The 25980-nt window shown below is 39.7% G+C and overlaps 1 protein-coding gene across 1 annotated transcript in view; it reads right to left on the bottom strand.

Annotated features, from left to right (window-relative positions):
• Positions 1-25980, bottom strand: part of LOC111156624 (glycine decarboxylase) — a 93532-nt gene that overhangs the window by 30823 nt on the left and 36729 nt on the right. The window contains exons 9-15 of the mRNA XM_022517622.1: positions 21620-21725; positions 19477-19616; positions 18613-18693; positions 16312-16409; positions 15536-15620; positions 15332-15373; positions 13840-13982 (exon numbers count right to left, since the gene is read on the bottom strand). Coding sequence (XP_022373330.1) covers positions 13840-13982; positions 15332-15373; positions 15536-15620; positions 16312-16409; positions 18613-18693; positions 19477-19616; positions 21620-21725 — 695 coding nt within the window. The remainder of the gene's footprint in view (positions 1-13839; positions 13983-15331; positions 15374-15535; positions 15621-16311; positions 16410-18612; positions 18694-19476; positions 19617-21619; positions 21726-25980) is intronic.

Genomic DNA, 25980 nt, shown 5'->3' on the forward strand with positions numbered 1-25980 from the left:
AGAGAGCCCGCTTCTTCCTCTCCCTCTGCCTGCCACTCTCCCTGCTTATGTGCTCATTCTCTCTTTCTCTCTCTCTCCCTGTCAAATAAATAAAATCTTTAAAAATAAAAATAGGGCGCCTGGGTGGCTCGGCGGGTTAAGCTGCTGCCTTCGGCTCAGGTCATGATCTCAGGGTCCTGGGATCGAGTCCCGCATCGGGCTCTCTGCTCAGCAGGGAGCCTGCTTCCTTTCCTCTCTCTCTGCCTGCCTCTCTGTCTACTTGTGATCTCTCTCTGTCAAATAAATAAATAAAATCTTTAAAAAATAATAATAATAAAATAAAAAAATAAAAAATAAAAATAAGATCTCCAAAAGTATTATACCTAAAACCACAATTTCTCAATACCACCACATTTTTAGTCAGTGATCAGATTACCCCAAAGGAACTATGTACTTTGAATGTGTCAACATTCCCTTTAGTCTCTTGGGTGAGCTTTCCCAGGCCCCACATCCATGAGGTTGCTAGGCCAGCCATACCCAACTAAGCAGTCCTGGAAGGCACTACTTTCAGAGCACACTTAATGACTAACAGTCCAGTGAGTGATGCTGACTCAATCATAAACTGTTACTTAATGTTCTCAGTAATCTCTGCAGGAAAGAAAGGGAAGTGAGTAATAGGTTTTTAAATCCCATTCAAATGCGTATTTCCTCTATTTCGCAAAATTATACCATTCTTTAACTCTGTAGAAAGCCCAGTGGTTTTGGCATTCATCCTTTCTAATCACCCCACAATATTAAGATCATACTCTAAAAGCACAAGGCTTAAGGACAAACTAGATTAACTTTTATTTATAAACCAAAAGCTAAAATTTTGAGTACTGGAATATTTTTCAAGAGAACACAAGGATCGAACTAGTTGGATTTGAAATGTTTGCAAACTGTTGTGGAACACTGATCATCTGGTGTCAGGAGACAGAAGAATTGAGGACTTAGGGGAGGACATAGAACAGGGAAGCATCTGGGGTGAAAGTCTTGGAGTGTGGCTGGAGAAAGAGAAGGGAAGTGGTGATTTGCAGAGCAATAAAATTGAGGAGATGAGCTAAGTAACAGTAATAAGTATAAACTGTTCCATTAACCAAGCATGTCCTAGTTATCAGGCAGAGTGCACAAAGGAAGCACTGGGAAATGGTAGCCCTTGTGGTGGCAACCACTGCCACCAAGCATTTTTCATCATCTTATTTAATCGTCCCAATACTCCCATGAAGTAGGTACCATTGCTCCTATTTTGCATGAAAAGAAACTGAGGTCTGAGTATTACATGCCCAATGGCCCACAGTGGCAGATTTTACACTTCATACCACTTGGCCTCTCAAGGAGGCTCATGATTCCCAAGGTAAGCTGTACTACTCCTCTGAGTATGCTGTGCTTCCCAAAGGAGTCAGAGTTATGGTTTTCCTTCACAGAACCCTTGTCTGAGTGATATAATGAGGAGGTTTAACTACACAGAAAAGAAGACCTGTCCCTGTAAGACTGGGGCACCCAGCTCCTCATTGCTTAGTTTAAATAAAAATTCTGCTCTGCTTGCTTTTGGGAGGGAGGCAGACGCCAGTCTCCCACTTTCCTGGCTTTGGAAAAATAGTTGTAATTCACACGATGTTTTTATTTTGGGAGCAGAAAAATGAACATGCTTCAGCAAACCACCCACACTCCTAGTTACTTAGCCTCTCTGTGCCTCTGTATTCTCATCTTTAAAATAGGGATAATAAATTGCACCCATATGCACTCAGAGTATTTTGCTCACTCTTCTGTTAATACAATCCTATACATGTACTGTACATTGAAAATGGTTATAGAGCTCACATTTACTTTGTGTGCCTGTCTTGTCTCAGAGTGTAAGCTTTGAGAGTAGGATCTGGGTCTCAGAATACATAGAACAGTACTCTGCATGGAGTAGCTCTCCAATAAATGCTGAATAAATTTGTTCAAAATTGAGTTTCCATCTCCAACCCAGGCAGTCAACACTGTCATCCTTTCTTCCATGGAAAGGGGCCTCAACAAATGGCCATGTGTTTTTCTCACAACTTCTGTTCATCTTGTTTTGTTGGAGAGCCAAAGTATTCAGACCAAGAATGAAAGAGACTGGAACTATGAGCTGGCAATCCAAGAGAAAGGAAATATGCTAAAGACTTCATCACAAATGCTGGGGCGCCTGGGTGGCTCAGTGGGTTGAAGCCTCTGCCTTCGGCTCAGGTCATGGTCCCTGAGTCCTGAGATCGAGCCCCGCATGGGGCTCTCTGCTCAGCGGTAAGCCTGCTTCCTCCTCTCTCTCTGCCTGCCTCTCTGCCTACTTGTGATCTCTCTGTCGAATGAATAGGTAAAATCTTAAAAAAAAAAAAAATGCTGGATGCAGCAACTCAAAAAGTGCAAAATATATGTTCTAAAGGCCACATAAACCTTATTACTGCGGTTCTATTAAAGTAAGGGGAATTAAAAAGAAGAAGAAAAATAAAGTAAGGGGAATTATTAGTGCCACCTGTTGGTGGAAAAGTATTATGAAAAATAACTGCTTGGCTCCACAACCCAGATTGAAAGTCTATCAGAAAACTACATGTGGAGTAGCAGCAAGGATAGTGGTTTTCTGACATCTTTTAAATTGGAAGTAGTTGGTGGCTTGGACCTGGAGAGCTGGCAACAGAAAGGAGGACAGCAGTGGGTGGGGAGCCTCAGACCCACAGATCACAGGCTTAAACTGTCTTAGAAAAGTGAGCAAAGTGAGCATAGGCTTAAACTGTCTTAGAAAATAAAGTCCTTCAGCCATGGCATTTATTCAGGCTGATGAAAGAACTGCTACATATTATACTGCTTAATACAGAATGAGTGAAATCTAGCAGATGACTTCCTGCAAAACCCAGACTCACTCTATAGACTAGAAGTCCCACAAGGAGAAAATAAGATGGAGTTGATTGAATTCCACAGTTTTTAATGATTTAACATGGACTCTATTAGTATCAGTGCAGCATCCTCTAGACAATTTTAGGCAGCTACTCAATGTGAATTTATCAAAAAGGGGAAGGGGGAGGGGGAATCTGAAGATGACATGACAGGGCCAAGGTGATAGTTCAGCTCTTTTGCCAAGACTAAACAAGAGCTTAAGGACACAATAAATGTCGATGATTTTTATCACTTTACCTTTACCTTTGCTAAAAACCCTGGGCAAAAAAGGTTGGAATTTAGAAATACTACAGCTTAGTTATACCTGGAAGGGTTACATTTTTAGATATTGGAACAAATTTTTATTGGACCCTTACACAAGATCAATCCCAAGGGAAAGTTAGAGACTTCTGCTAGATGTTAGAAATATGACAGCAAATGATCTGTCTATATATGATGAAGGAACATGGCGTGCTCTTACAGACTGTGCAGAACATTCATGGCCAGTGGTCACAGGTGGAAAGCTGAGCACTTCCTAAGCATAGAACTAATGATGGATTAAGATTATGAATGAACTGCATCCTGTAAAGAAGGAATTTTGGTCAGTTACTGTGTATATTTATCACTGATTACAGAAGTAATTTTTGATGAGTCATGAAAAAAACTCCTCAATCTGCTTCAAGAATATGGTGGCTGACATTATAGACACCATAGAAATTCCTCAGGATTTCGCTGCTTTGGAATATTTAGAGACATCATTAAAGCTGCTATTTTTAAAGATTGTATTTATTTATTTGACAGACAGAGATCACAAGTAGGCAGAGAGGCAGGGAGAGAGAGAAAGAGGAGGATGCAGGCCCCCTGCTGAGCAGAGGGGCTCAATCCCAGGACCCTGAGATCATAACCTGAGCCAAAGGCAGAGGCTTAACCCACTGAGCCACACAGGCGCCTCTAAAGCTGCTATTTTTAAAAGAAATATTTCATGGTTTTTATATTTATACATAGAACACATTTTACAAGACTGCAGAACATGATAATTCACGATTTAAGGTGACCCCAGTAGTCACCAAAAGTCCTGCTGAATTATACTGCAACTGTACTAAGAAAACAGTATTTGTGTTCTCTAGGAGGATACTGTATTTATACTAATCAAAAGCAGCTAAAAATGTGCCCCTCAAGAAAATGATCATGTTATGGATTCTACCATTTTAAAATCTGGTGTCAGTAATTTAAGATTCATACTTTTTTTTTGAATTATCAAGTACCTAGATTTACCAGATCTGTTCCTATCTTAATTTTCTCTAGATATTCTTACAGAAATGATTTTCTGTTTTTATCCCCATTATTATTTTTTGCACACTGATGGCCACATTTAGTGTGTGACTTAAGAGAAGTTCTCTTTTATGCTGTTTATAAGTCAGTAGGCCTATTTTTTTTTTAAGATTTATTTATTGGGACTTTTGGGTGGCTCAGTCAGGTAAGCATCTGCCTTCAGCTCAGGTCATGGTCCAGAATCCTGGGATTGAGTTATGCATTGGGCTTCCTGCTCAGAAGGGAGCCTGCTTCTCCCTCTGCTTGCAGCTCTCTCTGCTTGTGCGGTCTCAAATAAATAGATGAAATTTTTTTAAAAAGAAAAAAAAATAAAGATTTATTTATTTATTTGAAAGAAAGAGAGAAAGTAGGAAGAGGCAGGGCAGAGAATCTCAAGCAGACTTCTCAGTGAGCACAGAGCCTGACATGGGGCTCAATCTCACGACCCTGTGATCATGAGTTAAGCTGAAACCAAAAGTTGGAGGCTTAACCATCTGAGCCACCCAGGCGCCCTGGACCCATTTTATTTTTAATAATATTTGAATTTCCTGATAAGTTTTTTTTGGTATTTTTTTAACTATTACATTTAAAAAGACATTCTTCATGAGAAATCATTCTTCGATGATAAATTATACATTTAAATATGAAGTGAATTGTTTCCCTTTATCTATAATATCTAACAACTAGCATCTAGCTCATTGTATGCATTGTAACATCTGGAAGCTAAAATATATATTATTTTAAAAATAAGATTTCTATAGATATAAACAAGTTTATTCAAAAATTTATATGCAAGGCAAAGTAACTAGAATAGCTACACTTTGAAAAAGAAGAAAGTGGGCGGAATCAGTCTATCTGATGCCAAGACTTATTATATACCTACAGGAATCAAGATTGTGTGTTACTGGGAGAGGAACAGACATGTAGATTAATGGATTAGAATACAGAAACCAGAAATCAATTCACAAAAAATAAGCCAAACTGATTTTTTTAAAAAGTTGCAAAAGCAATGCAGTGGAGGAACAGTAGCCTTTTCAACAAATAGTGCTAGAGCAGTTAGACACATGTAGGTCAACCTAAGACTTTTACCCTTACACAAAAATCATCTCAAAGTGGATCATGGATTTACATGTAAAATATAAAGCTATAAAACTTTTAGAAATAAATGGAAAAAAATCTTTGGGATCTAGGACTAAACAAAGAGTTCTCGGACTTGAAACCAAAAGCACAATTCACAAAAGGAAAATTGATAAATTACACTTCACCGTAATTACTTTTGCTCTGCAAAAGACCCTGTTAAAATGGCAAAAAGACAAGCTACAGAGTGGGAGAAAATATTTGCAAACTACTTATCAAATAAACAGTAAAGATATCAAAGACAGCCCAAGTAGAAAATGGTGCTGTGATGATCCAACATGGAAATGTGCTTAGAAATCCTAAAGAAGGGTCACCTGGATGGCTCAGTTGGTTAAGCATCTGCCTTTGGCTCAGGTCATGATCCCAGGATCCTAAGATCAAGTCTTACCTACATCTGGTTCCTTGTTCAGCCAGGAGCCTGCCTCTCCCTCTCCCTGCCACTCCCCCTGCTTGTGTATTCCCCATGCCCCTTTGTCTGACAAATATCTTAAAAAAAAAAAAAAATACTAAGAAAGGTTTCCATTAGGATGCTGGAGATTCACTGGGTATTCATTGTTGCTGTTTTTATGTGTATGTGGGAATGCAAAGTCTTTTAGACCCCTTACTAATTAGGGGAATTTCCCATTTTGTGTGAGCCCAGGAGAAAGGCAGGGTCCTAAAGCCACCTGTAGAAGCAGGAAGGGACCAGACATTCCCAATCACTACCCATTAACAAAGTGCTGGACACATGACCCACTCCCAACCATAGGATACTCCAGTAGCCTGGGACTTCATCAATCTGGAAAGAGTGACCCAAGGAATGGGACAGTCACAGATTTTCCAGTGGTAGTGGTGACTCTTCCCCTGGAATAACCCTGATCTCTGCTGCCAGTCTCTCTTGGGTCTTGCCACCTAATTCATATGTGGATTTAAGTTTAAATTATATTATGTTACTTTATATTATATTATATTATATTATATTATATTATTATTATAAAATCATGCATTCATGTGATTTAAAAATATGTATCAGTAAAACAGGCAACCCCCTCCTATTTTACCAGTCTCACTCTCCAGAAGGAAACCCAATTAATGATTTCTTGTGATGTATGTTTTGATGTTGAGCATTTTGATGTCAAACTCCCCTCATCCAAAAACTTTTTTATTTTAAAAATACCACCATCAAGTGCTCAGGAAGTGACTAAGTGATCCAAATGAAACATTAGCTAAGGAACTGACATGGTGAAACTGATCCCAGTTTCATTCCATGGCAACATCATCAGACACTCCCAAGAAAATAAGGTTAAAAAAAAATGGCACTGATTCCTATCTTATGAATGGAATAAACAGGGTTAACTGACACTTTTCCAATACACGTACTTTGGAAGCAATAGGATTTAATCAGTCTAATGCTGTTGCTTACCTTAAGTACCCAAAAACTGCCTGGATCTCCTTTCCAATGAGGATATAATAAAAACCTCTCAAAAGATCATTCTGGAATGTTCTTACCAATCTGTATCTAATATGACATAAACTGAATTCTATACTTAACCTTCAAATTATGGTCAAGAAACATCTGAATAGATACAGCTGCTCTAACCATTCTGATATCTGAAAGTACCTTAAAGCAGAGGTTCTCAAACTTAAGTTCCCAAACAAAGCATCAGCCTCACCGGAACCTGGTAGAAATTCAAGTTCTCAAGTACTGAATCAGAAAATCCTGTGGGGGGACGCCTGGGTGGCTTAGTTGGTTCAGCAGCTGCCTAAGGCCCAGGTCATGATCCTAGGGTCCTGGGATCAAGTCCAGCATCGGGCTCCTAACTCATCGGAGAGTCTGCTTCTCCCTAAGCCTACTTCTCCCTAAGCCTGCTTTACCTGCCACTCTGCCTACTTGTGCTCTGACAAATAAATAAAATCTTTAGGAAAAAAAAAAATCTTGTGGGTGTGACCAAGTCTGAGAACCATTGCTCCAAACCCTACAAACGGCAAAAATCAAAATATACTTTTGAGAGTTAAGGAAATTGGGGAAGGGGAGATCTTCTCCTTACTGTGTTCTATGTCCTCAAAGATGGTGCTCTTTTCTTTCTAAGATTTTTTATTTATTTGACACAGAGAGAGAGAGACAGTGAGAGATGGAATACAACCACAGGCAGTGGGAGAGGCAGAAGCAGGCTTCCCGCTGAGACGGAAGCCTGATGTAGGGCTTGATCCCAGGATCCCAGGATCATGACCTGAGCTGAAGGCAGATGCTTAAGGACTGAGACACCCACGCACCCCAAGATGCCTCTCTTCATCCTTTACCATTCTCTTCTTCCTGGAATTCTGGGAAATCAGTCTCTAACCAGAGGAGGGTCTCTGCTATCTAGCCTCCCAGAGTTCTCTGAGAGGGAGGTTGTGGAGCTGCACCAGCCTCCGTGGAAAGTATGATCAGAGATTATCAATGGTATGAGCCCTGTTAAGAGCTATCAGTGACGTCAGTCATGAGCTCAAGGATGGAGGTGTGGGAGGTAGCAACTATCAGGTGTTTGATTCTCCTTGCTCTATTTCCTGATAGGCACATGATGGTTGTGATTTAGTCTTCAAAGGGCACTTGCAAAGTTCAGACCACTGGAAGATATTCTAACTAACTAATCTAACTAAGCTTACCTCTTTGGTGTTTGTTCAGGGCAATACACTCTCCAAAACAATGATGCACATTAGAATCACCTGGGTCAGGTATTAAAAAACCATGACTCCCCCCCTCCCCACCCCACCCTAGGAGATTCTGATACTAGTTTGTGGGGTAGGGAGAGCATCAGAATTCTTCACAGGCTCTCCAACTAATTATAATAAGCAGCCACGACTGTGAATGGCTGTAACCCCAGTGTTTTTCACAGTATGGTGGCCAAACCAGCGTATTAACATCATCCAGAAATTTGCTAGAAATGTAATTTCTTAGGCCCCAATCCAGCCTTACTGAATCAGGAACTCTGACAGAGAAGTTTAGCAATTTAACAAGCCCCATAGGTGATTCTCCTACACAATCAAGTTTGAGATCCATAGATTATTCTGTTTACACCTCTGTTTAAGAACCTTTCAGGTGGAGGGGCGCCTGGGTGGCTCAGTGGGTTAAGTCACTGCCTTCAGCTCAGGTCATGATCCCAGGTCCTGGGTTCGAGCCCCGCGTCGGGCTTTCTGCTCAGCGGGGAGCCTGCTTCCTCCTCTCTCTCTGCCTGCCTCTCTGCCTACTTGTGATTTCTCTCTGTCAAATAAATAAATAAAATCTTTAAAAAAAAAAAAAGAACCTTTCAGGTGGAGATTCTGGGAAACTAACTGACAGCTCCATATTCATGATCATAGTTTGCTGTTTTTAAAGATGAAAACAACTTCCTTCCTCTTATTATAAACCAAGGGAGCTAATAATAATCCTGGTTTGTCTTTCACTTTAGATACCAGTGAAAGATGTTAATTACTGTTTCTGTCTGCCTTAAACGTTACATTGTAACTCTAACCCAGCAATTTCTGGAGTGTATCTGTGTGCTGAATGATTTTAAGTGTGTCACAGTGTTTTGGGGGAAAAGGCCAAAGCAAGCCATGCTGGGCACAGTAGAAAATGGAAAGATAATGAAATTTGATTTGGTTACTTTCTTCACCAAACTGGAAATGCTCTCCAGGTTTGTGGGTGGAGCAATAAATACAAGAAATGGGGACAAGCTTCTTAACATTTTTTTTTTGTTATCAAGTCTTAAACACCTTTGGAATCTAACAGTCCCAGGAAATGGAGCAAGAAAAAGTTTTGCCATATGAGTTAAAGATTTCATGCCATAGTTGATCATAATAAAATCCTTTTTCAACCACAATCATCAGCCATTCCTCAATTAAGCTTCAATCAGATCAATAACAGCATGTGCCTTCTTGCTGAGAGAAGAAACCTACATTATGTCTAAGGAGGAAGCCCTTTGGAGGTCTCACATTTTCTGGGTGTTAACCCTTCCTTTGAGTTACTGAATTCCCTTTCAGAAAAAAAAAAATCCACTGAAGGGAAAGGTCCTGTGGCAGTATATACCTAGGCAGACACTATTATGGAAAGACCAAAAGCCGTCTGTGAGCATAATGTAGAACTCTACTGGATCAGATCAGAAAGGCCCAGCAGCAAAGACGAGGCGGAGCAGTCAGGACCACATGCAGGACACTCAGGTTCATGCCTGAAAACTGTTCTCCTACACAATCATCTTTAGAACCAGAGAGATGTGTTAAGAGTCCACTTGGTGTTAAATTTCATTCTGTTCTTCAGAGCTTGTTTCCTATGCCCTTGTTGCAAGACTTTCTCACTTTATGTTTGAGTACTATGTTGCTGCTAAGTCTGAGGTAGAATATGGTTTGGAACGAAACCCAGGGCAGGTGTCAAAGCCAGCTTTATCACGCCATCAGCTGACAGAGAAATGCTCTGAGATCAGAAGACCCAGGGTAGAAATGAATCTGTAAGCATCTTACATTGTGTTTAATTGTTTCATAGTATGCATGCTCCCCACAATAAAATTAACTTCTTTTTAGATTATATAACAACATTTATCATGGTTAGAGAAGTTTTTAGTAATCTAGAAAAGCGTAAGGACAGGGAAGGGGAAAACCAAGATAAAAAAAAATTAAAAAGCATAAGGACAAAAAGCATTGAAGTTCTACCACCTTGAGAAAACTAACTGTCCTTCTTTTCATATACCTCTTCCCACCTACACCTCTGCATTAATACATAAATCAGTATGGCCATGCCTCAAAAAAAAAAAAAAAACATCTGAGTATATACCCAAAAGAATTAAAACCAGAGACTCAGGTATTTATATATCAATTTTCATGGTAACATTATTCACAACAGCTAAAAGGTGGAAAGAACCCAATGTCCATCAATGGGCAGAGATAAGCAAAATGTGGGGCCACACATACAGGGAAATATTATTCAGCCTTAAAAAGGAAATGCTGGCATATGCTACAACATGGATAAAGACATTATGAAATAAACCAGATACAAAAAGACAAATATTATATAGTTCCACCTACATGACATACCTAGTAGTCAACTTAATAGCAGCAAAAAATAAAATCATGGTTGCCAGAGGTTGAGGTAAGACAGAAATGAGGAGCTGTTGTTTAACTGATACAGAGCTTTGATTTGGGAAGATAAAGTTCTGGAGATGGATGCTGCTGATGGTTGCAAAACAATGCGAATTCATGCTATTGAACTGTACTCTTAAAAATGGTTAAAATGGGGCACCTGGGTGGCTCAGTGGGTTGAGCCTCTGCCTTCGGCTCAGGTCATGATCTCAGGGTCCTGGGATCGAGTCCTGCGTCAGGCTCTCTGCTCAGCAGGGAGCCTGCTTCCTCCTCTCTCTCTGCCTGCCTCTCTGCCTACTTGTGATCTCTGTCAAATAAATAAATAAATAAATACTTTTAAAAAATGGTTAAAATGCTAAATTTTCATGTCATGTGTATTTTACCACAATAAAAAATTTTAGAGTTGCAGAATATTCTAATGCTACTTCTTAAAAATTTTGCCATAATAAATATAAATATGACATATCATATTTATATCATAAAAATCATAGGATAACCAAAAAGGAAAAGAAATTTTAGATGGAAAACTTTTCAGTGACTAACCTCTAGAACCCTACAGATATACTGACCAATTCCAATTAGGTATAAATGAAAACACCAAGAAATAGTCTCCTAATGATAATTATGACTGCACCCCATATTTTAGAAGTATAATTTCAGTGGCTGACACAATATAGTAAATTCTCCCTCAATACAGAATATCCAGGAAAACTTATATTTCTTCTTACAATAAATATGAAGGCTACATCAATACCTTGGATTGGAGTGGTCAATAGCCAACAGTAAATTATGATGAATTAATCAATAAATAGTTAGCCCTGTGGGTAGACTAATTATAATACTTAGAATATAATGAAACCTAGATATATAATTCACTTGTGGAGAGAAGATCAGCACAAATAAACCAAGAGGGTTCTAACAAGATAAAAATAAAATCCTTACATAATGAATATATGGTGTATCCCTTCCTCTTTCCCCCAAACTTTAATCTCTGGAAGCATGATTTTCCCAACAAAAGAGTAGGGCATTTCCTCATCTGTCATAGCAGCCTCTGCTAAGAACCAGAAATATCCCTCAATAAGCCTCAACTTTAGGCATGGCTCATGTTCCTTTCAAATCAGCTCTTAGAAATGAGGGTTACATCTGGGAATCTGTGAATGTGGAGAAGGCATCACTAACAGAAAGGACATTCTAATAACAATCTCCTTCCCTTCTACAAAACTGAGACAGGGTACTGAATCTCACTGCTAATCATATGACTGAGGAGAGCAGGACAGAGATATAATAAGAAAAACAACAAGAGAAACTTCTACGACAGTGGTTCTTACCCTTGCCTTCAAACTGGAATCACCTGGGAAGCACTCATGCCTGTGTCCCTTACCTTACTCTTGTCTTTCCCTATTAAGATTACAATTCCATCTGGGACTGAGATCTGGACACCAGAATCTTTTTATAAACTCACCACATGACTCCCAATTTCCAGCCAGGGTTGGGAACCATTGCTTTAAGGGAAGGCAAGCTTCCTTGTCCTTAGGTCCCGTCTTTTAGGACCCCAGCTGGGCCCTCAATGAGCTGCAAAAGCTAAGGGCTTAAAGAGTTTAAATAGTCCTGAACGATTACTCTCCCATAGGACACAGAAGATGTAATCATATTCCATCACTAGAGGGCGAAGTTTATTCATTTTCAACATTTAATTAAAGTATTATTGCCACAGATTAATAATTCACTCAGGTTTCTCTCTTCCTTTGAAAAGGGGGAGGGGCTGATGATGTTTTAATGAAGGTATGAAGCCTGACTTTCATGCATGTCATTCCTTCCTATTTATAAAATCAGGATTTGAGAAGCTATTACTAAAAGAGCTCTGTGTCCTTTCATTTGCCATATGCCCCCTTCCTAAAGGGTTTGTATTTTATAGGATGTATGTTTTTACATAGTGCATGACTTTGCTGTAGAGCTTATGTTACCAAATAGGAGGTAGGGCTTGATTGCAGCTAAGATCTAATTACTTTCTATTTCAGAGAGTGAGACAATAAATGTTTCAGTTTTAAAATCATTTGATTTTGGGGGTGCCTGGGTGGTATAGTTGGTTAAGCCTCCAACTCTTGGTTTGGGCTCATATCATGATCTTGGGGTTGTGAGATCAAGCCCCCTGTCAGACTTCTCACTTGGCAGGAAGTCTGCTTGAAGATTCTCCCTCTGCTAATACCCCCTACAAATAAATAAATCTTTTTAAAAAAACATTCATTTTTGTATCTTTTTAAAATTATTTTTATTAACATATAATGTATTATTTGACCCCTGATTTTTTTATCTTGAAGTCTGCATTTCTAACAAGCTCCTGAGTGATGTAAATGCTGAGGTTGCTGGTGGAGTATTATTATACTTTGAGTAGCGGAAGGTGGCGAATCCAGCCACAGAAACGCAACTCTTCTGAAGATACTTGAAATGTGAATTCATGCTGATAAAAGTGTCTACCCATCTCTCTCTCTCTCTTTTCCCTTGAAGACAGATCACAAACCAACTGGATTCCAAATTGGATGTATATCAGAATCATTTGTTTACTTCTTAAAAACAAGGTGTCTTAGTCTTAACTCCTGGAGATTATGATCAGTAGGGCTACAGTGGGACACAGACATTTGTATTTTATTAAGTACCCAAAAACTGGTGCTAGAGCCTTCTGCTTTAAAAAAAAAAAAAAAAAAAAAAAAAAACACCTCACTGTTCTTCAGAGTTTTTACTTTACAGATAAAGAAAGAGGCCAGGATGGGGGCAGGGAACTTTCTAAGTTATGAGTAATAGCACAAACCAGGATCTAGGTTCTCCTGACCCTACTGGATTGAGACACTGCCGCTTGCTAGGAGTTAACATGTGTACTTGATTCTAATTCTAATGCTATGTCATTGATGGATATGGTAACTAGTTTTCAAAGATGGCCCACAATGAAACACAACTCTGGACATTCACACCTATGTGTTGTCCTCTCCTGCATTCAAACTGGGCTAGCCCTGTCACTTGCTTTAATAGATAGAATTCTCTGGAAGTCATGCTGTGAAACTCCAGAGGCTGAGCCTTAAGGGGTTTTGCAGCTTCCACATTCTTCCATCATGGAACACTCCACTTTGAACCTAGACATCATTCCAGGATGAATGAGCCTCAAGCAACCACATGGAGAGGTATACCTGAACAAGAACCAAGGCCCAGGGCAACATCCTCCACTGAGCTCTCAGCCCATCATTAACTTGCCATCCATGTGAATGTGGCTACTAGCTGGACCTTCTAGCCATCCACCCCAGTGGAGTTAACTGTCTACTCAACTCTCAGAATGATACGAAATTGTTGTTTCAAGTCTCAAAGTTTTGTGGGGCGGGTACTATACCAAAAGAGATAGCTGAAAAGACAGAAGAAATCTCTTACCTGTTAGGCTGGAAGGAGAATCGGTCATAGCCCGTGAGTTCACATAAGTCTTTCTCAAGCTCTTGGAAAAGTTGCTGATACCCTTGAGCTTGGTCCAGAGGCACAAATGGGTGAATGTTTGCAAATTCTTTCCATGTGATAGGCTAAAGAGCAACAGAGGAGAAAACACATGCATATGTACAACTGTAATAGTAAGAACAATACTAACTTTAATAATGATGACAATAATGAGTATAGCAATAGCTAGCACAAAGAGTGTTTACTATGTGCCAGGCATTGTTTTAAGCACTTTAAACACATTAATTCATTAAATCTCACCACAGTCTTACCAGATAAGTACTCTTACTGCCTTCATTTTGTAAGTGCGTCAGAAAGGCCTAGAAAGGGAACTTACACAAAAATATAAACTTTTTTTTGTCTTTTCAGGAACAAAAAGTCCCCGAAATAGATTTATATCCATGAAACCCAATGAGTTGTTTCCGGTATGGTTTACGGCACATATATTTATTCTCTCTTCGCTGAGCAGAACAAGACAGAAACAAAAGCAAATGGGGAAAATGCTTCCAATCACAACATAAAATGATTTTCTTGTCTGATGGGTTTGTCATATCAGAATAATCCTATGGAAAAAAAGGAAGAAGACAGTTCTGCTAAAATGGATCCTAGCCTAGGAGAGATATTTATCAACCACAAGAGCAAGTTAAACAAATCTTCTGTTGATACAAGAAATAAATCAAAACCTGCAGTCTCTATCCTTCTGGCACTGTGAATGGATTCCTAGGAAGAAGGCTTAATGTTCTGAATTCTACTGAGCTTAACAACTACAAGTTGATAAAAGCATTGCAGGTTTAAAAGGGGGAATAGGAGGGGCAAGTGGCTGGCTTAGTCAATAGACATGTGACTCTTGGGTCTCAGGGCTGTGAGTTCAAGCCCCACATTCAGTGTGGAGATTACTTAAAAATAAAATCTACAGATAAATAAATAGGGGGTAGGAAGGCATGAATATTATATATTTAATCATTTTAATTTAAATTCAATTAATTAACATATAGTATTAATTTCAGATAATTTTACTCAAATTTAAACAATCAAGTTGCAATAAAATTGGGGTTTCTCCTAAAATTGTTGAATAGCAAGGTAAGGATGGGATGCCTGGGTAGCTCAGTTGGTTAAGTGTCTGACTTTGGTTCAGGTCATGATCCCAGGGTCCTGGGATTGAGCCCCGCATCAGGCTCCCTGCTCAGTGGGGAGCCTGCATCCCCCCTCCCTCTGCCCCTCCCTGCCCACTCGAGCTCTTTCTCTATTTCACTCAAACAAATAAATAAAATCTTTAAAAAAAAAACAACAAAAAAAACAAAAGAACAGCAAGGTAAAGAATTATTCAGGTAGTTATTAAATCACAATCCCAGTAGCTTTCTCCAGTTATGTAATTATGTACAAGGTAGAACACTGCTCCTACTAAGTTCCCTCTTAAGAGAAGTATCCTACTTACTGCGAGTTCAGATGAGCTGTTGAGCTTCATGGTACAGGACCCCTTTAAGAAGCATATCCAAAATGAATCACATTAGTGATTTCCTCTTGACCCTCTGATCTCCCCACATGGCCACCCCTTTATCCCTCTTGCAGCATATCAGATATAATCCAAAGAGGTGGGACCAGGGTTAGGGTTAGAAGTAGGAATAAAGACAGCAATTACCAGTGGAATCATGCTGTGAACAAGGGAAATGTCTTTGTTTTCCAATTTCTTCATGTATCGTACAATATTTGTTTCTGAGTGATAGCTGTGAACACAAAACACATGATTTGGGGCATTATTATGAGATAATCATCCTCCTGAAAGATAAGACACACAGGTCCACCTTCAAAATACCGATCAAACTGAGCCATAGGCAACATGCCAACAAAAGCATCAGAGGAAAGGAAAGACACAGAACCCCCACGAACCTCAGGGGATGCAGTAGGACAAGAAGCTTCTGTGGGTAGGAGGAAAGGTTGGGAAGAAGAGTACATTGAGTTCCTGGGTATCCACAGTCCTCTCTTCCTGACAAGTGGGATTAGGGGTTAAACTGCCAATGGAGCAGAGCCACCAAGAGATGGCTTTGCCAAAATCAGGAATAGAATCCTTATGGAGATGGTTTATTAGAGAACCATGGCTGAGCTACAATAACCTGAGCATATCATAGTTAGATCCAGAAGCTACTCTCTATGGGTGCCTGGATGGCTCTGTTGCTTAAGCCTCCCACTCTTTGTTTTGGCTCGGGTCATAATCTCATAGGTCGTGAGATCAAGCCCCATGTCGGGCTCCATGCTTAGTGGGAAGTCTGCTTGAGATGCTCTCCCTCTGTCCCTCCCCCAACTTGCACACTCTCACTTGCTCTCTCTCTCAAATAAATAAATCTTTAAAACAAATTAAGCAGCCACTCTCCATTGTACTCCCAAGCCACAGCACACAATGCACATAACCACACAAACCTGTTGAACACTGGATGTGTGAGGAAAGAACTAGTTCTCTTGAAAGCAGTCCCTGGAATACCTCTCCGCTCCTCGCCCATGCTTTCAGCAACCAGCTCCTATGTGGAGAGACCACAGACTAAACAGTGGAAAGCATGCCTGGAACCACCTGTGGAGATCCAGGCTTCTGGTCGGCATGTACCCCAACAAAGCACTAGAGATCTACTACCACTGCCCAACCCGCTGGCATCTGGCATGGTGAGATAACAGGTATCAGGAGTCATGAATTGTGGCAAATCTCCAGAGCATCATTTTTAAGTTCTATTGACATTTGTCACAGGAAAAGAGGAAAAATTACAAATTTTATTGCCTGCCCCCATCCCCAATAAGACTTCTCCTGCATGTTCCTTGAGTAATGAAGCAAGTTCTAGTAAGTTATTTTAAAGGGCTATCAGAAAAGTTATGATGGGGGGGCGCCTGGGTGGCTCAGTCAGTTAAGCAGCCAACTCTGATTTTGGCTCAGGTCACCATCTCAGGGTCCTGCTTCTGGCTCCGCTCTCAGCGGGGAGTCTGCTTGAGATTTTCTTTCCCTCTCTCTCTGCCTCCCACCTCCGTGCATGCTCTTGTTCATGCTCTCTCTCTCAAATAAGTAAATTAAAAAAAAAAAAAGTTATGATGACAACACTCACATAAGTATTCTTCCTTGTCAGTGCTTTCATTTGTGAGAACAATTCTAATAAAATACATGTGCCAAGACCATTCAGTGGGGAAAAAGATAATCCCTTCAACAAACAATGCTGAGAAAAGTGGGTATCCAGATACAAAAGAATGAAGCTGGACCCTTACCTTATACCTTATACCATATGCCGACCCTTACCTTATACCTTATACCACATGCCATATACAAAAACTAACTCAAAGTGAACTAAGGACCTAAATTTAAAAGCCAAAATTATAAAACTCCTAGAAGAAAACAGAGGCACAAATCTGCATGATCTTGGATTTAGATTTTGGTTTCTCAAATAGGACATCAAAAGCATGAGTAACAGAAGAAAAAGTAAATAAAGTGGACTTCAATTAAAATTAAAAACTTTTGCATCTCAAAGGACACTATCAAGAATTAAGAGACAACCCACAGAATGGGAGAAATGTTTGCATATTGTATCTGATAAGGATTTAACATCCAGATTATATAACTGCATGTCTTGTTCCTCATTCTGCTGCAGGCTAATAGTAACAGCTATCTAGAGCCCTCGGTGGGTGCTCCATAAATATTCCTTAAATGCACAGAACCTGGGGTTAAATTCAATGCAGAGTTCTAGGGAGAAGACAGCTTATTCACTCCGATTTATTAACTAAGGCTTAAAAAAGAACAGTGTGCTATCTCTTTGATGGTTTACAACTGTTATCTGGTACTGAAGTCCTCTCTTAAACAATACATAGATGACCAGGATGGCACTGTTCAGCACTCTGGAACCTATTTCTACTTGTATAGAAAACATTTCCTTCCACTGATGCATTCAACAGTGTTTACTGAGTGCTTCCTATGCACTGGGTCCTGTAGAGTGTTGTGATTTAACATCTCGCCACAGGTTTAGGTAGCTACTGACTGCTCTATCATCTTCATTTCTTTCTCCTCACATGGCCCTGCTATTTCATTTGCTTTAGAAACCAACTCGGTCACACTGAACTGCCCCTAGTTCACATTGTAATCTTTCTCCTCTAAGCGTTTATTGTTGCTTTTCCCAGTGTCCAGAACACCTCTGGCCCCAACCACCTTGTTCTTCAATTGTGCCATCTCCGATTGGATAACTCCCACCCATCATCATTCAGAGCTCAGCTCAGGACAACTTCTCCAAGTCTTGGGGAGAAGCTCCTCCTCACAGAGCATCTTCAGACATCACTTAGTATGACATATCACCTGGATTTTAATCTTTCACATGTCTGAGTCCCCATTAGACTATAAGCTCTGTCAGGGCAGGAATCATGTCTAATTCACTACCATCCTCAGGGCCTCAGTACCTGCCATGTTTTAGGTGTTCAATAAATATGTTACATGAATGAGTATTTTCCCAAAACTGACATAACCAAGACACCAATGTCATGATTCTCCATATTAGGGTAGTTTCAATTAAACACCATTAACAAGCCTCCCATGTAGCCCGGCTGCAAGGTACTAAGCTGTGACCACCAGCTGTCAGGGATGGTCAGTGGCATAATTTTAACAACAGGCCACCCAATGTCACACATGGAACAAGAGGCCAAGTCATCTTTGACAACATCTCAGTTATTATGAGAAATGCACCTTCTTAATTTACTTACTGCAGATGACTCACAGCCAAAGATCCACAACAAGTCATCCAGATCTTTTTCATTGACTGTTTCATCAAGAGAAATCCCAAGCTACAGAAATGAAAATGAAAAGGCAAACATCAGCCCTAAACACCAAGACCAGCAGAGAAACCCCAAAAGAGGTCAAAGGGAGGAAGATGCTGGATAAAACCCTCAGTTATTCCAAAATATCTGGGTGCCACTGTATCCAAGTTGGCCCATGACTAGATGAGTCCGAGGCTTCACAAAGTTTAGAGTTTTAGGAGCCACCTCCAGGCTCTAACAGTCTGGTGCCTGTAGGTCACCCCTATTGACACTAGATTCACTTACCCTTTTCTTTCCTTAACTTAATTTATTATATCACTTATCATGTTTTACCTTCAACAGTCATATTGTGAAGGGTATTATGAGAAAATATGTGGCTTAGAGTCCCCTACATGAAAACACAAAGTCTTCAGTAAAGCTAAGAATGAATTATCCTTTATTTAAAAGTCACAATGTTCCTAGTGGGAAATGAAGATTGTTTAAAAAACATAGATTGTGCCCCAAATTCCAATGTTTATTTTTTTAAGAAGAAAATTTTTAATAAGAAAAGTCAGGAAATTTTAAAGTAGTTTTAAAAAATGGGTAAGTTTTGGGGCGCCTGGGTGGCTCAGTGGGTTAAAGCCTCTGCCTTCGACTCAGGTCATGATCTCAGAGTCCTGGGATTGAGCCCCACATCAGGCTCTCTGCTTGGCAGGGAGCTTGCTTCCCCCTCTCTCTCTGCCTGCCTCTCTGCCTACTTGTGATCTCTCTCTCTCTCTGTCAAATGAATAAAATCTTTAAAAAAAAAAAAAAGGGTAAGTTTTACTTAACTGTGCCATCCTCAAAGAGCCGAAAATTGATTTGCCGCTGAGCGGCCCGGTCCAAGACCTCTTTCACTGAGCAGCCACACTGAATCTTCAAAGTGTCAAAGAACAAGTCATGCTGGAGTTGATGCCCTGCTCGCTTGAGACCTAGACAAGACAGGAGAGCCATGAGTCCCCAACAGAAATCTGCTCTGCAGCCCCTGACCTTTCACAGAGAAGTAAAGAGGTAAACTTTTTTTTTAATTAAGATTTTATTTATTTATTTATTTTAGAGAGAGAGCACAAGCAGAGGGAAGGGGAGGGATCAGCAGACTCTGTGCTGAGCGCTGAGGATCCTGAGATCATGACCTGAGCTGAAATCAAGAGTAGGATACTTAACTGACTGAGCCACCCGGGGGACCCAAGAGGTAAATTTTAACTATAGTCTGTTCCTGGTCTTAGCCAATGTTTCGATAGCTGCTTTTCTTTTTTTTTTTTTAAAGAAATTAAATGCTTATTACTATGCTATAGAATATTATAAAATAAATACATATTTAAAAAAAGAAAAGTCACCATAATCACCATCCAGAAATACTTGCTGATTACAATTTGGTGTATATTACTCTAGAATTGGGATGTGTGTGTGTGTGTGTGTGTGTGCGTGATATCACATACAGTTCTTTACACTTTAAAACATTTGTAATATATAGGGGCGCCTGGGTGGCTCAGTGGGTTAAAGCCTCTGCCTTCGGCTCAGGTCATGATCCCAGGGTCCTGGGATCGAGCCCCGCATCGGGCTCTCTGCTCAGCGGGGAGCCTGCTTCCTCCTCTCTCTCTCTCTGCCTGCCTCTCTGCCTACTTGTGATCTCTCTCTGTCAAATAAATAAATAAAATCTTTAAAAAAAAAAATTTGTAATATATAAAGAATTCTTTTTCTATAGCTCAATATCCAAGTCATCTTTTTAATGTTTAATCACTTACTATTAAACATTAAGGCTGTTTCTAAGATTGTGGTATTATAAACAACGCTTCAGTGGATATCCTTTACATCCTTACTTGATTACTTCCTTTAGATAAATTTCTAGAAGTAGAATTTTTTATTCAAACTTAGGCACATTTTTAAAGCTTTTGATAATGTACTGCTTACATGCCTTCATAAAAGTTATACCAGCATGGGTGTCCGGGTGGCTCAGCCAGTTAAGCATCTGCCTTCAGCTCAGGTCATGATTTAGGGTCCTGGTAGGATAGAGTCCCATGTTGTCAGACTCCCTGTTCAGCAAAGAATCTGCTTCTTCCCATCTCTCTTTGTCTGTATTCTCCCTCCCTCTCTAATAAATAAATAAAAATCTTTAAAAAAAGTTATACCAATATCGGCATTCTTTTTAATCTTTACAAGTAATGGGAGAAAACGATATTGTTTCAATTTACAGTTCCTTAATAGTAAGGTTGAAGTTTTATGCTTATTGGCCACTTATTTGTATATTTGCTTCTTTTAAAATTACATTTAAGCTCCTGGGTGACGTAGTTAAGCGTCTGACTCTATTTCAGCTCAGACTGTGATCTCAGGGTTGTGAGATTGAGCCCTGCATCAGGGTCTGTGCTTTAAGACTCTCCCTCTCCCTCTGCCCCTCCCCTGGTTCTCTCTCTAAAAATCAAATAAATAAATCTTTAAAAAAAATTAAAAAAATAAAATTACACTTAATGTCCTTTGCCCATTTTTCTCTGAGTGATCATTCCGCTCATGTTTATGGGGTTGGGGAACAAGTAAGAGATCTCCATATTAAAATTTTTAACACCCAGTCTATCAGAAATGTTGAAATAGTTTTGTTTTTTTTTTAAGATTTTATTTATTTATTTGTCAGAGAGCGAGAGAGAGAGAGAGAGCGCCCATGCACAAGCGGGCAGAGTGGCAGGCAGAGGCAGAAAGAGAAGCAGGCTCCCTGCCAAGCAAGAAGCCCGATGTGGGACTCGATCGCAGGACACTGGGATCATGACCCAAGCCAAAGACAGCGGACTAACCAACTGAGCCACCCAGGCGTCCTAGAAATGTTGAAGTACTTTATTTGACTTTCAATTTTGTAAACAGTATTGGACACAATTTTTCTATTTTACCTACTCAGGTTTATCAGTCTTATTATGTCCCAAAGTTTTTAAACAGATAAGTGACTCACCTTCAGACAAAATCAAAGTGGCATTATGTACCCTCCTAGCAATATGCTCCAGCCCATGGGAACCATGGTAGATTGCAAACATTGCAGCCATGTTTGCCAAGAGAGCCTAAAACAACAAGAACATTTAAGGAATCATGCTCAACAATATGATGAAGACAATTAATGAGAAGAAATATTATTTTGACCTGAAATGCCAAATTGAAAACAGGGACCAAAAAAATGATCAGATTTCCTGCATTCTCCATGAAAGTTGGGGACCATTTATAACCTGCCTGTCTCAGGGGCAAACACAACATCCAAGACACCCTGGAGTCATGACACTAAACCTTCAAATTTGACCACCATAAAGGAGGAGGATGAAACTTTATAATCATATCACCCATAGGGGGGGGATGGGGCTGTCATTAAACACTGAGAAGTAGTATTTCATGTAGGAAGACAATGGAGTAATAAAGGTGTCAGAAAAAAAAGTGAGATCTAAGAATTTTATATTCAAACAGTTCAAAGATAAAAGCAACAAGTAATTTTCAAATACACAAGAACTCAGAAAACCCAATTCTCCTGAGAACGTAAATAAAGTGCTAGAAGCTGAATTTCAGCCAAACAATAGATGAATGGAGATTGTGTGAAAAAGGACTACTGAAAATGAAAATGCAGGACACAGGGGAATAAAACCACAATGAACTGGCAGGACATACATTAGAAAGAGAAAATCAGCACCTATTGGCTATTCCCTGCTCACAGCAAGGTCACTTTCTCAGGCAAAGATATCTCCCTTGACCACGGGATTGAGGTTTCACAAAAACATTTACAGGGAAGCCTGTGTTTTGTGTGATGAAAAACAGAAAGGAATGGCACTGGAATTTCTCAGAGTAAGGGGTACAGTCAGCTCAAGGATGTGCAGTGAGGAAGTCCTGCATGGGAAACAAGGAAAAGGACCCACTGTGATGGCATGTTGAGTCAGGGAAGAGGATAAAATAACATAGCTAGGATAAGAGACCAAAAGGAGTTACAATGTGGCAAAAATTGATGGAGGCCCACCTCATGCTTTTCTCTTCTTCCTGGTCCCATCCCTCATTTGCGTTATCGCCCTAGATCCGGCCAATTAGCAATCTTCTAACCATGCAATACCACCCCGGCCCCCTAGGAAACTGGTCCCAACTCAGGTCTCAGATTCCTACCCTGCCCAGCCTACTCTATTCTCCCACTGCCACTCCTATTTTACTAGGTAAGCACTATAAACTCTGAAGTTTTCAGTCCCATTTGTGACTTTTCTCCTAAGGTAGTAAGTAGGTCAGTAGTTAGTTCAAGGTCATCTTCACAGCCAATCACCATGGAGTGGGAAGGGAACCTGAGAAACATAGTGCTTTAAAGTTGAATGATATTCAATATTGGATTGATTTTGTTAGGTATGATTTTCTCAGCGAGGCTGCCAGAAGGAATCCACGGGACCACTGCAAAACAAGAAATAGTTCTCAAAAGACACCAGAAAGGGACACCTGGCTGTCTCAGTCAGTTAAGCATCTGCCTTTAGCTCAGGTCATGTTCCCAGTGTCCTGGGATCGAATTCCACATTGGCTCCTTGCTCAGCGGAGATCCTGCTTCTCTCTCTGCCTGTCACTCCCCCTACTTGTGCTCTCTCTCTCTCTCTCTAGCAAAAAAATAAAAATAAAAAAGATGCCAGAGAGTGAAGACAACATGCAAAGGAAAGGACAACATCTGGAGCACCTGGGTGGCTCAGTTGGTTAAGTATCTTAACTCTTAAGCATCGTAACTCTTAATTTTGGCTCAGGTAATGATCTTGGGATTTTGAGATCAAGCCCCACATTGCACTATGCACTGGGCATAGAGCCTGCTTAAGAGTCCCTTTCTCCCTCTCCCTCTCTTTCCCTTTCTATAAAAAAAGAAGAAGACATCTGAGAACACAGAAATAGACTTTCTTACAAAAATTCCCCCAAGAGAGTACAGAAGCTCTGTGGACTCTGTATAACAATTAGAAATAAATATAGAAGCACTATAATACCTTCTAGTCATGGAAAGGGCAAGTCAAACAACCCATGACACTATGTATGCAAATGCTTATGACTACTTCTGAGGAATAGAAACTCAGGCCTGATATTCACAGAATTCTCTGGAATCCTCTTATCACAACAATCTTGCATAATGTAGAGATGGTTCTTTTCCACAAAGAGGAAACTGTATCAAGTGACTGGCCAACAAATTGACAACAAATATAAAATCATTTTTAGAAATCTTAGAAAGGCTTTAGAACTCCAAAGTTCAAAGAAATAAAGACCAAGAAAATTCAAATTTCCTGGATAACCTGGACAAACTTAACTAACTAGTATACTTAAATAAAGTAATAAAAAAGTATAATCAAAAACTCATAATTAAAAGTTGCTCAAAATCATTAGTTATAAGGGAAATGCATATTAAAACCACAACGAGATAACACTTCACACTCACTAGGATGGCTATAACTGAAAAAACAGGCAATAAGAAGCATTGGCAAAAATGTGGAGAAATTACAATCCTCAAATAAAATATTCCCTGATGGAGGGAATAAAAAATGGTGAACCCCTTTGGAAAACAGTCTGGAAGTTTTTCAAAAAGTTCAATGTGGGTCAATAAAATGGTGTAGTAATTCTACTCCTGGATATACACCTAAGAGAACTGAAAACATATGACCCCATAAACTCTTGTAAGTGAATGTGCATAGCAGCTTTATTCAAAATACCTAAAAGTGGAAACAACCCAAATATCCATCACTTGATAAATGAATAAACAAAATATGGCATGTCCATACACTGGGACAATATTCAGCCATAAAAAAAAAAAATAAGTACTGATTCATACCACAATATGGATGAACCTTGAAATCATTATGCTAAGTGAAAGAAGCTAGGCACAAAAGGCCACATACTGTAAAAATCCCATTTATATGAAATGTCCAGAATAGGTAAATACATATAGGAAGAAAGTAGATTAGTAGTTCTCAGGGGCTGCAGGGAGGGGAGAAGGATGGGGAGTGACTGCTTCATAAACTGGTTTCTTTTTGGGGTGATGACAATGTTCAGAAATGAAATGCTAGTGATGGTTGCACAACTTCACAAAAATACTAAAAACCACTGAACTGTATTCTTTAAATGGTCAAATTTTATGAAGAGCTATAGCTCACTGAAAGAGTTAATGAAATGTAAATTATACCTTAACACAATGACTTTAGAAAAAGCTAATGAAAAAATTGCTTGTGGTAGTAGAACCCAAGAAAAAAGAAGACATAAAGAACAGGACATGATGCAAAGTCAGATATCTGTGAAATATCACAAGTTTATAGAAAGAATTTTTAAAAAGAATTCAATAACACACTTTCAGAGATTAAAAAAAAAAAAGGCTTTGTACTACCAACAGTGCACAATTAAGACAATTCCAGCATGGAGCCTATTATGCTCAAGAGGAAAGAGGCAGTCACGAGAACACAGAGCAGTTGCTAAGGAAGCAGAAAGCTGGAGTTAAAGGCAATAGTGTTCAAGGAGCATCTCAAAAGATTATCAGTCATCTCCTAACAAAAAAGATTAATTACATGCTTATAGAGAATGACACTGGAATTATGAGCAACTGCTTTATGCAACCAATTATGAAAAGAAATTCATGAAATGAAATAGACAATGGATAGCTAGAAGCTCTCCAGAATGAGAAGATAAAAATCAGAGAAGACAGGGGCATCTGGGTGGCATAGTCAGTTAGTGTCCAACTCTTGCTTTCAGCTCAGATCGTGACCTCAGGGTCCTGGGATTGAGCAGCACATCAGGTTCCACACCCACTGTGGTGGAGTCTGCTTGGGATTCTCTCTCCTGTCTCCCTCTACTCCTTTGCCCCCCACCAACTCTTTCCCTAAAAAAAAATAAATAAATCTTAAAAAAAAAAAAATCAAAGAAGGGGCACCTGCGTGGCTCAGTCGTTAAGCATCTGCTTTCTGCTCAGGTCATGATCCCAGGGTCCTCAGATCAAGCCTCACATCAGGCTCCCTGCTCTGTAGGAAGCCTGCTTCTCCCTCCCCCACTCCCCTGCTCGTGTTCCCTCTCTCACTGTCTCTTTCTCTCTCTCAATCTCTGTTAAATAAATAAATAAATAAGTAAACAAGCAAATAAAATCTTCAAAAAAAAAAAATCAAGGAAGACAGAGTTGGGCTATTTTCAAGGCAAACATCATTTTAATAATTGCTGAAAAAGATGGAGACCTTTGTTCAGCCCAAGTTCACCTGTAAAATTAATTTCAAACATTGAAGCCGAAAACCCCTTAATGCATTTATAACCAGACAGATATCTTTTGCAAGTACATGAGCAGAACAATGAGGAACA

The sequence above is a fragment of the Enhydra lutris genome, unplaced genomic scaffold (assembly GCF_002288905.1).
Source record: "Enhydra lutris kenyoni isolate GAN:26980312 unplaced genomic scaffold, ASM228890v2 scaffoldscaffold47, whole genome shotgun sequence".
NCBI lineage: Eukaryota > Metazoa > Chordata > Mammalia > Carnivora > Mustelidae > Enhydra > Enhydra lutris.